General features: G+C 40.4%; 1 protein-coding gene across 5 annotated transcripts in view; it reads left to right on the top strand.

Annotated features, from left to right (window-relative positions):
• Positions 1-13,180, top strand: part of si:dkeyp-23e4.3 (rho GTPase-activating protein 7) — a 179,453-nt gene that overhangs the window by 135,544 nt on the left and 30,729 nt on the right. For 4 of the 5 annotated variants that reach the window (XM_041801675.1, XM_041801671.1, XM_041801672.1 and 1 more), the window contains 6 exons: positions 3,163-3,234; positions 3,342-3,423; positions 5,825-5,888; positions 8,015-8,610; positions 8,736-8,925; positions 9,010-9,408. In XM_041801675.1, the coding sequence (XP_041657609.1) occupies positions 3,163-3,234; positions 3,342-3,423; positions 5,825-5,888; positions 8,015-8,610; positions 8,736-8,925; positions 9,010-9,408 (1,403 nt within the window). The remainder of the gene's footprint in view (positions 1-3,162; positions 3,235-3,341; positions 3,424-5,824; positions 5,889-8,014; positions 8,611-8,735; positions 8,926-9,009; positions 9,409-13,180) is intronic. The other variant, XM_041801673.1, reaches the window with a different exon arrangement.

Raw genomic sequence — 13,180 nt, forward strand, 5'->3', positions numbered from 1 at the left:
GGGAGCAGACGGAGAAAATGACTTCTGTAGCTCCTTATTGTAAACATCCAGGATCAGGGAAACAGTTTCATGCTGTGTGAAGATGTGTTATTGTATTTTTCTTCTCCGCTCAGCCTTTTTGAATGCTTTGCTTAAGAGTCTCAGCTAAACTCTTGAATGAAGTGCAGGTCAGTGGGTTTGTGTCTGAATACATGTGCAGGTTGGAGTGTTAATGCTTGTGTGAATGCATTCTCATCTAAAGTGCTCTATCACATCAAAGATTGGATCAAATCTCAAGTTTATGCATGCTTTATGGGTTTTCTGAATCAAGCTTTGTCTTAGAGTCAGAGTCAGAGAGGATTTTTATCATTTTTTCCACCTGGCTTGTGACGTTTTATAAAGCTGCTACAGCACTGATCATCAACTGGTGGCCCAGGGGCCGTATCAGGCCACCCAAAACGTCCTGTCCGGCCCCCAGAAGATCATAAAATTCAGAACAGGAGGAAAAGAAGATGTTGTGGTTTTAAGAATGTCCCTTGGCTTTCAATGTCTGCAGCTGTTAAATCAGTCCCACAAACACTTAATATTGAAATAACTGTAGAATGACTCAACATTTGATCTGTTTTTCCTGAAGTTATCGTCATAATTAGTAGATATTTAAAAAGGGGTTAAGGTTGGCAGAAGTGCTGCAAAAATGGCCAGATAAAGTGGTGAAAAGAGGTTAGAGAGTAGCAAAATAGGTGAGAAGTGGCAAAATGGGTTTTGAAGTGGCAAAAAGGGACAAAAATTGGCAGAAAAAAGTGGTGAAAAGAGGTTAAAATGTGGCAAAAATTGGCAATAAAGAAAAAAGAGGCAAAGAGTATCAAAAAATGATTACAAATGACAAAAAATAGTGCAAAAAAGTAGTGAAAAGGGGTCAAAAAGTGGCAAAAAAAAAGAAGAAAAGCGGCAAAATGGATAAAAGAGTGGCACAAAGGGGACAAACATGCAGGAAAAGTGGTTTAAATGGGTTAAAGAATGGCAAAAAATGTATTATAGAGGCAAAAAGCAGCAAAATGTGTTAAAAGTGGCAAAAATTGTTGAAAAAATATAACGAAAAGGGGTTCAAAATTGGCAAAAATTGATAAAATTGGCACAAAGGGGCACAACATGCAAGAAAATTGCTTTCAAAAGGGGATAAATTCTTTAAAAATAATTGGTTAAAGAGGCAAAAAGGGGTGAAAGGTGTCAAAAATGAGTTAATACTAGTTCTAAATCACAGTTGAAGAGGGCCCATTCTCTGGGATTTTCAGGGGTCCAGCCAATTTTGTTGTCAGGCTCCTTGTGGCCTGCTGCATTATAGATAATAGGAATAGATCTCACTGGAGATTCCTAAAAATGTCCTGCATTTTGAAAGAAAATACAAATAGTACTACAATTATATTTCGATTAAACCCAAATTATTTATGTGATTTTTGTGTATTTGAAAGTCTGGCCCTAGAGTTTCTGCCGAGACTAAATTTGGCCCTTGTGCAAATGTTCTTGATGACCCCTGTCTTAGAGTCTGAGTCAGAGAGGATTTTTATCATTTTTTCCACCTGGCTTGTGATGTTGTTTTATAAAGCTGCTACAGCTTTATCCTCAATCTGATACCAGAGGTGCACCAGAGCATGAATCACCCAGTCCATGGAAATTCTCACTGAATAAAGCTAAGTTGCTGCTGTCCAGACAGGAATAGAAAATAGTTAACAATTTAAAAAATGTTTGGTTTAGTTCAGTGGTTTATGAAGTGTGAAGCGGGCCTCCCCAGGGGAGGCGTGGAACCATAAACCAGAAAAAAAGATTTTGTTGGCTAAGTTCGGCTGCATGGGGGGCAAACGAGCTAGGATTTTCCTGCGCTGGTCCTGGTGGCACTCGATGCTGACAGTGTTTACACCGCTTTCCACATTATTATGCAAATGACATTTTCTCTTATTTTCCTAAATATTAATGCAAATGACAGAATATTTTTCAAGTCATCAGCTGTTAGAGCGTAATTCAATGTTTTTGAACAAACTTCATAATGATAACCATTATTTAAAAAAAAATAAATAAATGAAAATGCACTGTTCCACATTATTAAAAAATGTTCATTCGTTGAATTTGCAGCATTAGGAGGTCATATTTACTGAAATCAAAGCTATTTCAATCAAAAACATCCTAACAGGCCTAGTTCCATGTTAAGCCACATCCATTTCATGAGAGGGGCGTGGTCAGGGGCGGGGCCAGGCAGCTCAGTAGCATTTAAAGCCACAGGCAGAACCAGCTCGTTCTGAGCAGGGCTGAAACAGAGGGGTTTATAGACATGCTAAAATCCAATACTGGAGCAACAAACTTCACAGGCGTGTTTTGGTGACCTCTGAGAATGACATAAACTTGTCTTAAAGGGGGTCAAACATGTGACCTTTAAAGATACACGTACAGTCGGCTATGTACACTTTTTACAACTAGCGTGGATAAAGTAGTCAAAGGGTTTTAATTTTATGGTGGCACAAAAGTTCTCTGACTTTTGAGAGCCACGCTGTTTTAAAAATGTTACATTTATGAACCCAGAAAACACAAGCCAGATTCCTCAGTGTTTCTGACTTCCATCCTTTAGTTCTCTACAATTAAAGATTTATAACAAAAGCACAATTAGATGATACAATTTAAAGTTTTGTTCCAAAATGAACTTCTAACAGCTTTTACAAGGACAGCTGAGATCACTCGCCAATTAATCAATTAGTGGATCAATAGCACAGACTCCCACAGCGTAAGAGTTCATTTTTTGTGCATGAGACTCTTGCACGCCTTTATCTCGTGTATCAGCTGCAGATGAGTCGAGAAAAACAACATCAGAGGGTGAAACGAGGCAGATGGAAAGAAGATGAAGAGGAGGGAAGCATGAATAAAAATCTATTTTCCCTCTCTGAGAAGCTCCCGTCCCCACACTCGACCAATTAGCAGTAATTAAAATGGCCTCTTCCAAGTGTCACAGATAATTAATAACCTGCGTGTGCCTCCAGTTTCTCCCCCTTAGTGTTTTTTTCTTCACCCAAATGCAAATGTAATTAAACTTCATAAACAGACGACTGATTAAGTGCAAATATTTGCCCTCTTAAAGCGGGCGGAGCACGAAATGATTTTAATTGAATCTAACGCTGTTTTCCTTCTCACTGTTTGCAGAGATTGAAGCCAAGGAGGCCTGTGATTGGCTGCGAGCGGCTGGCTTCCCTCAGTATGTGCAATTATTCAAAGGTAAATACAAGGCTGTCAGTGTAATCCTGTAGCAAATACGCAAACACAGATAAACAGAGAGGGCCTCGGGCAGCTCCTTATTGTTTCTTTGTTCGTTTGTGCGTCAGACTGCAGGTTCCCCGTCGACATCGAGTGGGTGAAGCGTGATCACCACTTCCTGGACAAAGACGCTCTCGAATCACTCTGCAGGTAATTTTGGTTTCCACACTGCTGGTGCTGGCTTAATGTGCAATAGCAGCTACAGCTTCATGTAATCCAGTACACCTGTGGAGCAGGAAATGTAATGTTTGATTCATGATTTAGTGTGTGCCCACTAAACCTGTGCAAATGAGTCAAAAAGTAGGCAAAAGAATAATCAACCTTTATCTGGGCTGCAGAGAGAAAGCAACATTTCTGTGCACTGCTGTTGTTTGCATTTTCTTAAATGAGACATTACAAAGTCATTGTAAAATGTTCTGCATTAAAATTCCCTTTTTTTTTTTTTTTTACAGCAGAAATAAACGATAAAGCTACGTACATAAAATGAACCTGGTCTCAATAACCTTATCATGAGGGGGGGTTTGTGTGGCCCTATGAACCTGGGAGCTATGTAGTTCAGGGCGTTAGCTCCTGATTGGGTCTCCCAAGGCAAATTGGTCCAGGGGAGGGTTTGGACAAAGAGCGATACAAATCCCCATTATGTAACGTCAAATCGGCAGCTTGGACTTAAGAAACTGGGGCACCCCTCTGGAGCCAGACCTGGGAGGGAGCTGGAAGGCGAGCGTCTGGTGGCTGGGCTTCTCTCCATGGATGGGGCCAGGTCAGGTCCAACCCGGAGAAGTAACAGGGAGCCACCCCCCTGTGGACCCACCTCCTGCAGGGATGGGAGAGGCAGATGGTGGGGAAGGGTTAGCTTGTGCAGGAGGTACTGACTAGATGTAGTTGGGCTCACCTCCACGCACAGCTCTGGTTCCAGAACCGAACTCCTGGAGATGGGCTAGACCAGTGAAACTCAACGCCTGGCTCTGGAGCCACATGTGGCTCTTTTGTGATTATTTGTGGCTCTTTTATGTCTTAATTTTAAATATTATTCCCTGAGAAAACCTAAAAAATAGGGAAACTTTTTGCCATTTTCACCATTTTTGCCACTTTTCAACCATTTAAGCTATTTTCTGCCGTTAAACTCCCCTTTATCCTGTTTTTGGCCATTTTTGCAACTTCATTTTGACAGTTTTTCCCTATTTTTGCCACTTTTATCCCATTTTCGCCCTTTTTTTTAACAATTTTTTGCCACTTTTCATCCATATAAGCTACCTTTTGCCATTAAATACAACTTGTTTGCTTTTTTCCCAAAATTTGGCCTCTTCTTTTGCTACTTTTTGCCCTTTTTCACCATTTTTGCCACTTTTTGCCCCAATTAAGCTACCTTTTGCCATTACATAACACTTGTTTCCAATTTTTTTGCCCATGTCTGCCAAGCTTGACTGCTTTTTGCCCATTTTAGTCACTTCTCACCCATTTTTGCTACTTTCTGACCACTTTTCCACTTTTTCTCCACATTTTCACCCCTTTTCACTCATTTTTGCTGCATTTTGACCATTTTTGCCACCTGTAACTTTTCTTTTTGTCACTTTTACCCATTTCTGCCACTTTTCACCACTTAGATTGTGGCTCTTGCAAAAGTATTTTTCAACAATGTGGCTCTTTGGTTGAGCAGGGCTGAGTAACACTGGGCTAGACTCTCCTTTTCCAGAGTTGCCCAGGGTGAGAGGTGCCAGGCGGGTGTTGGGATACTCACGAGCCCCCGGCTGAGCGCTACTGTGTTGGAGTTCTCCCAAATGAACGAGACGGTCACCTCCCTGCAACACTGGCGGCGGTGCTTATGCACCCAATGGCAGCTCGGAGTATGCAGCCTTCTTGGAGTCTCTTGGTGGGGTCCTGGAGGGGGTCTCGCCAGGGGACTCCATAGTTCTATTGGAGGACTTCAATGCTTATGTGGGCGATGACGGAGAAACGTGGAGGGGGTGACTGGGAGGAATGGCCGGCCTGATCTGAACCCAAGCGGTGCTTTGTTGTTGGACTGCTAGCCATGAATGTTGAACACAGGGATGTTCATCAGTGTTTGTAGTACCAGAGCACCGAGGCCAAAGATCAGGGATCAACTTTATTGTCATTTCATCGGATCTCTAGAGTTGTTGGTCTCTTTAGAAACCAAGGAATGACACTGAGACTTAGACTTAGAGAAAATTTAAAACAAGAGATTGAAGCCATAAACTCATTAGGAGTCAACTGCTTTCTAAAACTCTGGCTGATCACATGAAGCAATGCTGCAGTTAGAGGTTTAATGACAAAATAATGGTGATTATGAGACAGGAAGTGTTGTTATCTGCTCAGAATGGTTGTGTATATTGTATAATAGATGCCTGTTTGTTCATATCATTTTAAGAAATTTTAAACAATGAAGGGAAGTTTTGCTGACAAATCTAAAAGTTATAACAGTACAACAGAATGGGAAGCAAGTACAGGAGGATATTTTCCAGAAGGTCAGAGTAATTCTGTGTCATCCCCAGTTTTAACAGGCTCCCTCTTCTCCCTCTCTCTTCTCTTCCAGGAGATTAAGCACTTTAAACAAAAGCGTGGAAATGAGGCTGGAGCTGCGCAGATCAAAACGCAGGGTGAGCGCTGAGAGCAAACACCGACAAACTCAATCACAGCGGGGGGCTCAATGAGAAGCTGCCCGAGCTGTGGGGGGTGTCACACTGTGAAATCTTCTCATTAAACATCAGATGATGTTGACTGATTCAAACTGATCAGTCCTCCTCCTCCTCACTCTTCGTCTCTCTGAGATTAAGTGAAAGGAAGGAAGTGTCCTGTAACGAGAGAGAGGGAGGACAAATTCATTACTGTTGAATTTCTTTAATATATCTGGATCTTTAACAGCTTCAGTGTTTTACACCTTGATTGCAGGACACAAGTTTCTCTATCTATAGTCCATAATGTCCTCAAAAGATGGACAGAATCTGCAGAAATCTCTGCAAATAAGAGGCAAGGCCATAGCAACATCGAACACATGACCTTTGATCCATTTGATGGCATTGCATTGAAAAATGACATAATTCTGTGATGGATTTAACAACATGGACTCAGGAACAATTCAGAAAACCATTGCATCTTTCATGGGGGGTGTATTAGTGCCCATGGCAGGGGTTCTAACTGGGCCACTCCAGAAGGCGTATTTTCTTCTGTTGAAGCCATTCTGTTGTTGGTTTACTACTATGCTTTGGGTCATTGTCCTGTTGCATCACCCATCCTCTGTTGAGCTTCAGTTGGTGGACAGATGGTCTTAAGTTTTCCTGCAAAATGTCTCGATTAACTTGGGAATTCATTTCTCTGTCAACGACAGCAATCTGTCCAGGCCCTGAGGCAGCAAAGCAGCCCCAAACCATGATGGCCCCTCCACCATATTTCACAGTTGGGATGAGGTTTTGATGTTGGTGTGCTGTGCCTTTTTTTCTCCACACATAGCGTTGTGTGTTCTTCCAAACAACTCCATTTTGGTTTCATCTATGGACAGAATATTTTGCCAGTAGGGCTGTGGAACATCCAGGTGCTCTTTTGCAAACTTCAAATGTGCAGGAATGGTTTTTTTGGACAGCAGTGGCTTCCTCCGTGGTGTCCTCCCATGAACTCCATTCTTGTTTAATGTTTTACTTATTGTAGATTTGTCAACACAAATGTTAGCATGTGCCAGAGATGTCTGTAAGTTTTTAGCTGACACTCTAGGATTCTTCTTCACCTCATTGAGCATTCTGCGCTGTGTTCTTGCAGTCATCTTTACAGGACGACCACACCTAGGGAGAGCAGCAACAGTGCTGAACTTTCTCCATTTGTAGACAGTCTGTCGTACCGTGGACAAATGAACATCAAGGCTTTTAGAGATACTTTTGTAACCCTTTCCAGCTTCATGCAAGTCAACAATTCTTGATCGTAGGTCTTCTGAGAGCTCTTTTGTGCCAGGCATGGTTCACATCAGACAGTGCTTCTTGAGAAGAGCAAACTCAAAACTGGTGTGTGTTTTTTATAGAGCAGGGCAGCTTTAACCAACACATCCAATCTCATCACATTGATTGGACTCCAGGTTGGCTGACTCCTGGCACCAATTAGCTCTTGGAGAAGTCATTAGCCTAGGGGTTCACATACTTTACCACCCTGCACTATGAATGTTTACATGTTTTGTTCAATAAAAACATGAAAACATATCATCTTTTGTGCGGTATTAGTTTAAGCAGACTGTGTTTGTCTATTGTTGTGACTTAGATGAAGATCAGAACACATTTTATGACCAATTTATGCAGAAATCCAAGAAATCCCAAAGGGTTCACATACATTTTCTTGCAACTGTATATAGCCTTGTTAGAAGAAAAGGTGATGCAACACAGCTGTAAGCATGCTCCTGTCCCAACTTTTTTGGAATCATGGTTTGTATGCCCCATGTCATGGATGTGAAACAGTCTATCTGGTGTGTCAGTGTAAAATAACAGCCTTAAATGAGCCATGGTTTCTGTACAGTTGTGTAGTGTTTGATGTTTGTATGATCTGGTTTGTATAAATCAATAATGATAATTATGATTGTTTAATTATTGAGAAAACATCTTTGTGTTTGTTCAGTTCCTCTGTTTGCACATTATTATGCATGCCTGCTTAACCCTCCTCTTCAAATATTCCTATCTGTGTGTTCTCTGATAATATTCGTGAGCTTTATGCAGATTGATGGCAGTCTGAACCGTTCTTCTTCTTCCAGGGAGACGACTGTGACGCGGAAGACTTCTGTGCCATCAGCCCCAACTGGACCTATGACAGACGGGCGCATCGATGGCGACGCCGCTCAGACATCCTCCACTTGTCTGATAACCCCTCTGGACCCCAGGATGTGTCTCTGTGTGACTGCCATGATGTCTGCTCCATCCACAGCTCCAGCAGCACCGAGAGCGAAGGCCACAGCGGGCGCCACAACGGTCAGAAAGACACTGCCAACACTTCCTTGACTGCCACCGCCAGCACTACGGACGACCAGGAAACCAGCAGGAGCTCTTCCCGCTGCTCCTCCAGGAATAAGACCTCATCTCTGGACACCTCGTTCAGCGGGCCCCCCTCTCCTGGTGGACCAGTCGCTACGTTTCTGGAGGCTGAAGGCGTCTTCCGAGACAAACCGCCCAGGAAGAAGGGAAGCAGTTTGCTGAAGAAGATGGAGAAGCTGAGGCTGAGAGGGACGACTGGCCTCCTTCACACTGCTCACAGCAGCGGCAGTCACAGCAGGGGGCCGACCAGGCACGTTATCAGCGAGCCAATTCTGGTCCAGGAGGAGGACAGGATGGAGAGGCTGCACTGCCCATCAAGGTCAGAACTTGAAACCTTTACTTTTGAATTACCCACAAACAGATGTTGCTGTTAAAATGTTTCGATAGATTCAGAGGAAAACAAAAGTTCATAACGCAGACTTTCTTCCTCCTGATTCCCTCCAGCAGCCGAGCATCTTCCTCCTCACCCTCGTCTCCTCACACCCTTAGCAGCAGCAGTAGTAACAGCCAATCAGGGAGCAGCAGCACCGTCAGCACGCCTAGCCCCGTCACCCGGGTCAGGAGTAACTGTAAACGCTCCAACAGCGACGTTGGGGATCAGACTCGGAACAACCAGATCTACACAGGAACAGAGGTCGGGGTCTGAGATTGTTTTACAGCTTTTAATCTGTCCTTAACTTTGATTTAATCATCACTTCTCCATCTGTTGACCCTTCAGGACTACAGAAACCAGATCAACAACAACAACAACGTCAGCCACGAGAGTCTGGTCTTCCAAATCCCCCATGGACACAAACCGGGGACGTTCCCCACCTCTCTGGCCCATAAACACGCCCTCCTATCCCCCATCATCGACTCCTCCATCAACTGGAGGACTGGGAGCTTCCACGGTTATCGAGGGCGGCGCAGCAGCCGGCGTGGCCCTTCATCTCTGGCCACTGATGACCCGCACCCCTCGTCTCCTCCTTGTAACACTGGAGTCCCCAGCCCACTCGCATCCCTGGACCACCGGCTGAGTATCTACGACAACGTGCCTGACGACCAGCAGCTGTCAGGGAGTGATGGCAGCAGCGGGGGGAGTGGCAGCGACGCAGAACGGACGGGAGAGGAGTCAGAGGTGGGTCATACATGGTTACATTTGTTGTGTTTGAATTTGACTGTAGGAAATATGAGTGATGCTTACCGTTTGGTTGACAAGCCATTTTCTGTTTTTTTTTTGTTTGTTTTTTGTTTTGTTTTGTTTTGTTTTAATTTTTGACAAAAAATGGACACATGGACCAACAAGCCGTTTTCCCATCATTTTGGTCTCAAAAATGATTTAAAAAAAAAAAAAAAAAGGAAAGAAAGAAGGGGTCAATTTTATTTGTTTGTTTTTTTTTTCAATTCCACTATTCTGTTTTCTTGTTTAGATGAGATACTAGTGGAAAAGAAGACCATGTGACCCATTGGAAAATGTGAACATTTCAAAATAAAAGCCCTCATGTTAATATTTAGGCCAATTTTACTTTCGGCATTAGTTTTGATACATTGTATAGAGCACAAATGTTTATTAAACACAGTAGATGGCTATATTGGCTTAGATACTGACATGAGGGCTTTTATTTTGGAATGTTCACCTTTCTCAATGGGTCACATGATTTCCTTTTCCTTAAGTATTACATTAAAACAGAATATTCAAATTGAGAAAACAAATATTGGACCCCTCTTTTGTTTTTCTGTTTTTGTAACCAAAATGAGATGAAAAATAAGCCATTTTCTCATTTTTCTTTATATTGCATTTTTGATAAAAAAAAAAAAAAAAAGAAAAGAAAAGAAAAGCATGACCCTTTCCCATTTTTTTTTTTTTTTTTTTTTTTTTAAGCAGCGTCCATTTTTTTATTATTCTATTTTCCTGTAAACCATGTGACCCACTGGAAGAGGTGAACATTTAAAAAAAAAAAAAAAAAACCTCATGTCAAATTTAAGCCTGTATGGCCATCCACTGCATTTTCCAGTATAATACTAAGTCTATTTGCTCTATACAATGTATCAAAAATAATGACAACAGTAAAAATCCTGGTGATTTAATGGACTACATCAATATTAGGAAGAAAATGTATTTATATAAATTAATAATTATTACTGTGTGCACATAATAAATAAGTTAACGTATGTTAAATGGATACTAAAAGCAAAGAACAAACAATAAACAACAAACAACAGACAAACAGTCGGTCTAAAACGTGTTGGCTTGGGCATGAGGGTTTTTATTTTGAAATATTCACTATTCCCAACGGGTCACATGATTTCTTTTTCCTCGAGTATTTTATAAAAACAAGAGAACAGAATAATGGAACTGAAAAAAAAACCTTTACCCCTTCTTTTGTTTTTGTGTTTCTATGACCTAAAAAATGGAAAATGAGCCATTTTCTCTCTTTTTTTCCATTTAAAAAACAGACAAAAAATTTTAGTCACAAAAAAAAACGACAAACATTTTTTTAAAGAAGGGGTCCATTTTTAAAAAAATTCAATTTTCCTGATCTAATAAAAACACTTTAACAAAAGCAAATCATGTGACCCATTGAGAAAGCGAAACATTTCAAAATAAAAGCCCTCATGTCAATATTTTAGCCTGTGTAGTGATCAATATCACATTGATATCAGGATGAAAATAAATTATGAAAATTAATATTGATTACTGTGTGCACACAATAAAAAAAGGAGTAAATAAATAAATGAACAACAACAGCAAAAAACAAACAACAAACAACATACAAACAAATGGTAAAATGGGTACGTGTTGGCTTGGACATGAGGGCTTTTATTTTGAAATGTTCACTTTTTCCAATGGGTCACAGGATTTTTTTTTTTTCCTCTTGTATTTTATTAAAACAAGAAAACAGAATAATGAATTTTAAAAAACAAGAATTGTTTTTTGTAACCAAAATTTTAAAAATGATAAAACTGCTAGTTTTTCTCACCATTTTTTTTTTGTTGTTGTTGTTGTTGACAAGAACAGAAAAACAAGAGTTTCTCCAGATTTTTGTGTCTAGTTTAAATCAGTAATGGATTTGCCAGAGAATACACTGACCCTCAACATTAACTTTAAGGCAAACGCACCCAAAGCATCCATGTCAAAAATATTATTTTATGGTTAATCCATGTATCGAGACTTTAATAAACAGCGATCGGTGCCAGTGTTCATAAACTTGATCACCAAAACTAAGAATCTCTGCAGAAGGCTCCATTCTCCCTCTCTTTAAATCTCTGTATTAAAGAAAGGATCAAATGTGCTGAACATCTCTAAAAACATGATTCAATCAAGCTTATTGATTGAGCTGGGCTCCATATTGAGTTTGATTTTCTCCATAAAGCCAGAAATCATTCTTTGAGTGCTCCTATCAGGTTCCAGCTCAGATTGAAACAATATTTTCTGACAAGTTGCATTAATCATTTTTGCTTCAGACGTGTTTTTGGGAGACGGTTTGGAAAAAGTTGGAACCTTCTTTGACGAAAAGACAGCAGCCGTTAAAGTCGACATAAAATATTACAGGACACATTAGGTAATGGATTTTAAGGAAGCAGTTATATTTTATTTCAAATATGTGGAGAAAGTAAGTAACACTTCTCCTTCAGCGCTGACGTACGGCAATCAAACTCTAAAATCTGCTGACAGGAGAGAAGTGAACGACTGCTGTTAAAAACTTTCCATGCTGGCTTTATTTAAAGGAGGATTCCAACACAGTGCTTTATTTTAGGAATGAATTACTTAGAACTGCACAGAGGTTCAGAGGTCATGCTGGAAACCCGGGGTTCTCAACCTTTTCAGCCCGCGACCCCCAGAATAAAGTACCAGAGACCAGGAACCCCCTGAAGAATAGTCATGTGCAGACAAGGCCGCCCATAAAGAGGGATAAGGGGAAAGGTTACTGGGACCCAGCCAAACTGGGGCCCATGGAGGTCGGGAAAATCATGATCATTGTGAAGTTAAGCTGTAAAAACCATATTTCATATTTGACCTAAATAATAACCATTCTTATCAAGGAAAATCAAATATCTCTCTTTATTCATGTGTAGTAAATAGCCTTCTTAAAATGAAAAGAACTTTTGTTAAAAAAACATATTTAAAATGGGTAAAAAAATTGCCTAAATTAGATCACTGATCATCAACTGGTGGCCTGGGGGCCACATCAGGTCCCCCAAAATGTCCTGTCCGGCCCCCAAAAGATTGTAAAATTCAGAAAAGGAGGAAAAGAAGATTTTAAGAGTATCTTTTGGCTTTAAATGTCTGCAGCTGTTAAATCCAACCCACAAAGAATAACATTGAAATAGTTTTAGAATGACTGAACATTTGATCTGTTTTTACAGAGATTTACTGTCATTATTAGTAAGTATTTTAAAAAGGGTAAAGGTTGGCAGAGTGATGCAAAAATGACCAGATAAAGTGGTGAAAGGAGGTTAAATGTGGCAAAAATGGTAAAAGAGGAAAAAAGGCACAAAAGGTATCAAAAATTTGTTACAAATGACAAAAAAAGAAGTGCAAGAAAGTAATGAAAAGAGGTTAAAAAGTGGAAAAATTGATAAAAGAGTGGCACAAAGTGGATAAAACATGCAGGAAAAGTGGTTTAAAGGGGGTTAAAATCTTTCAAAAATTGTGTTAAAGAGGCAACAATGGGCAAAAAGTATCAACAATGAGTTAAAAGTGGGAAAAATTGGTTTAAAAGTTGCAAAAAATGTTTTTAAAAAAGTAATGAAAAGGGGATTAAAAAGTGGCAAAAAAGAAAAGTGGCAAAACTTGGATAAAAGAGTGTCACAGCGAGGATAAAACATGCAGGAAAAGTGTTTTCAATTGGCTTAAAATCTTTCAAAAATTGTGTTAAAATGGGAAAAAGTATCAGCAATGGGTTAAA

Source organism: Cheilinus undulatus, linkage group 12, assembly GCF_018320785.1.
Source record: "Cheilinus undulatus linkage group 12, ASM1832078v1, whole genome shotgun sequence".
NCBI classification, from domain to species: Eukaryota; Metazoa; Chordata; class Actinopteri; order Labriformes; family Labridae; genus Cheilinus; species Cheilinus undulatus.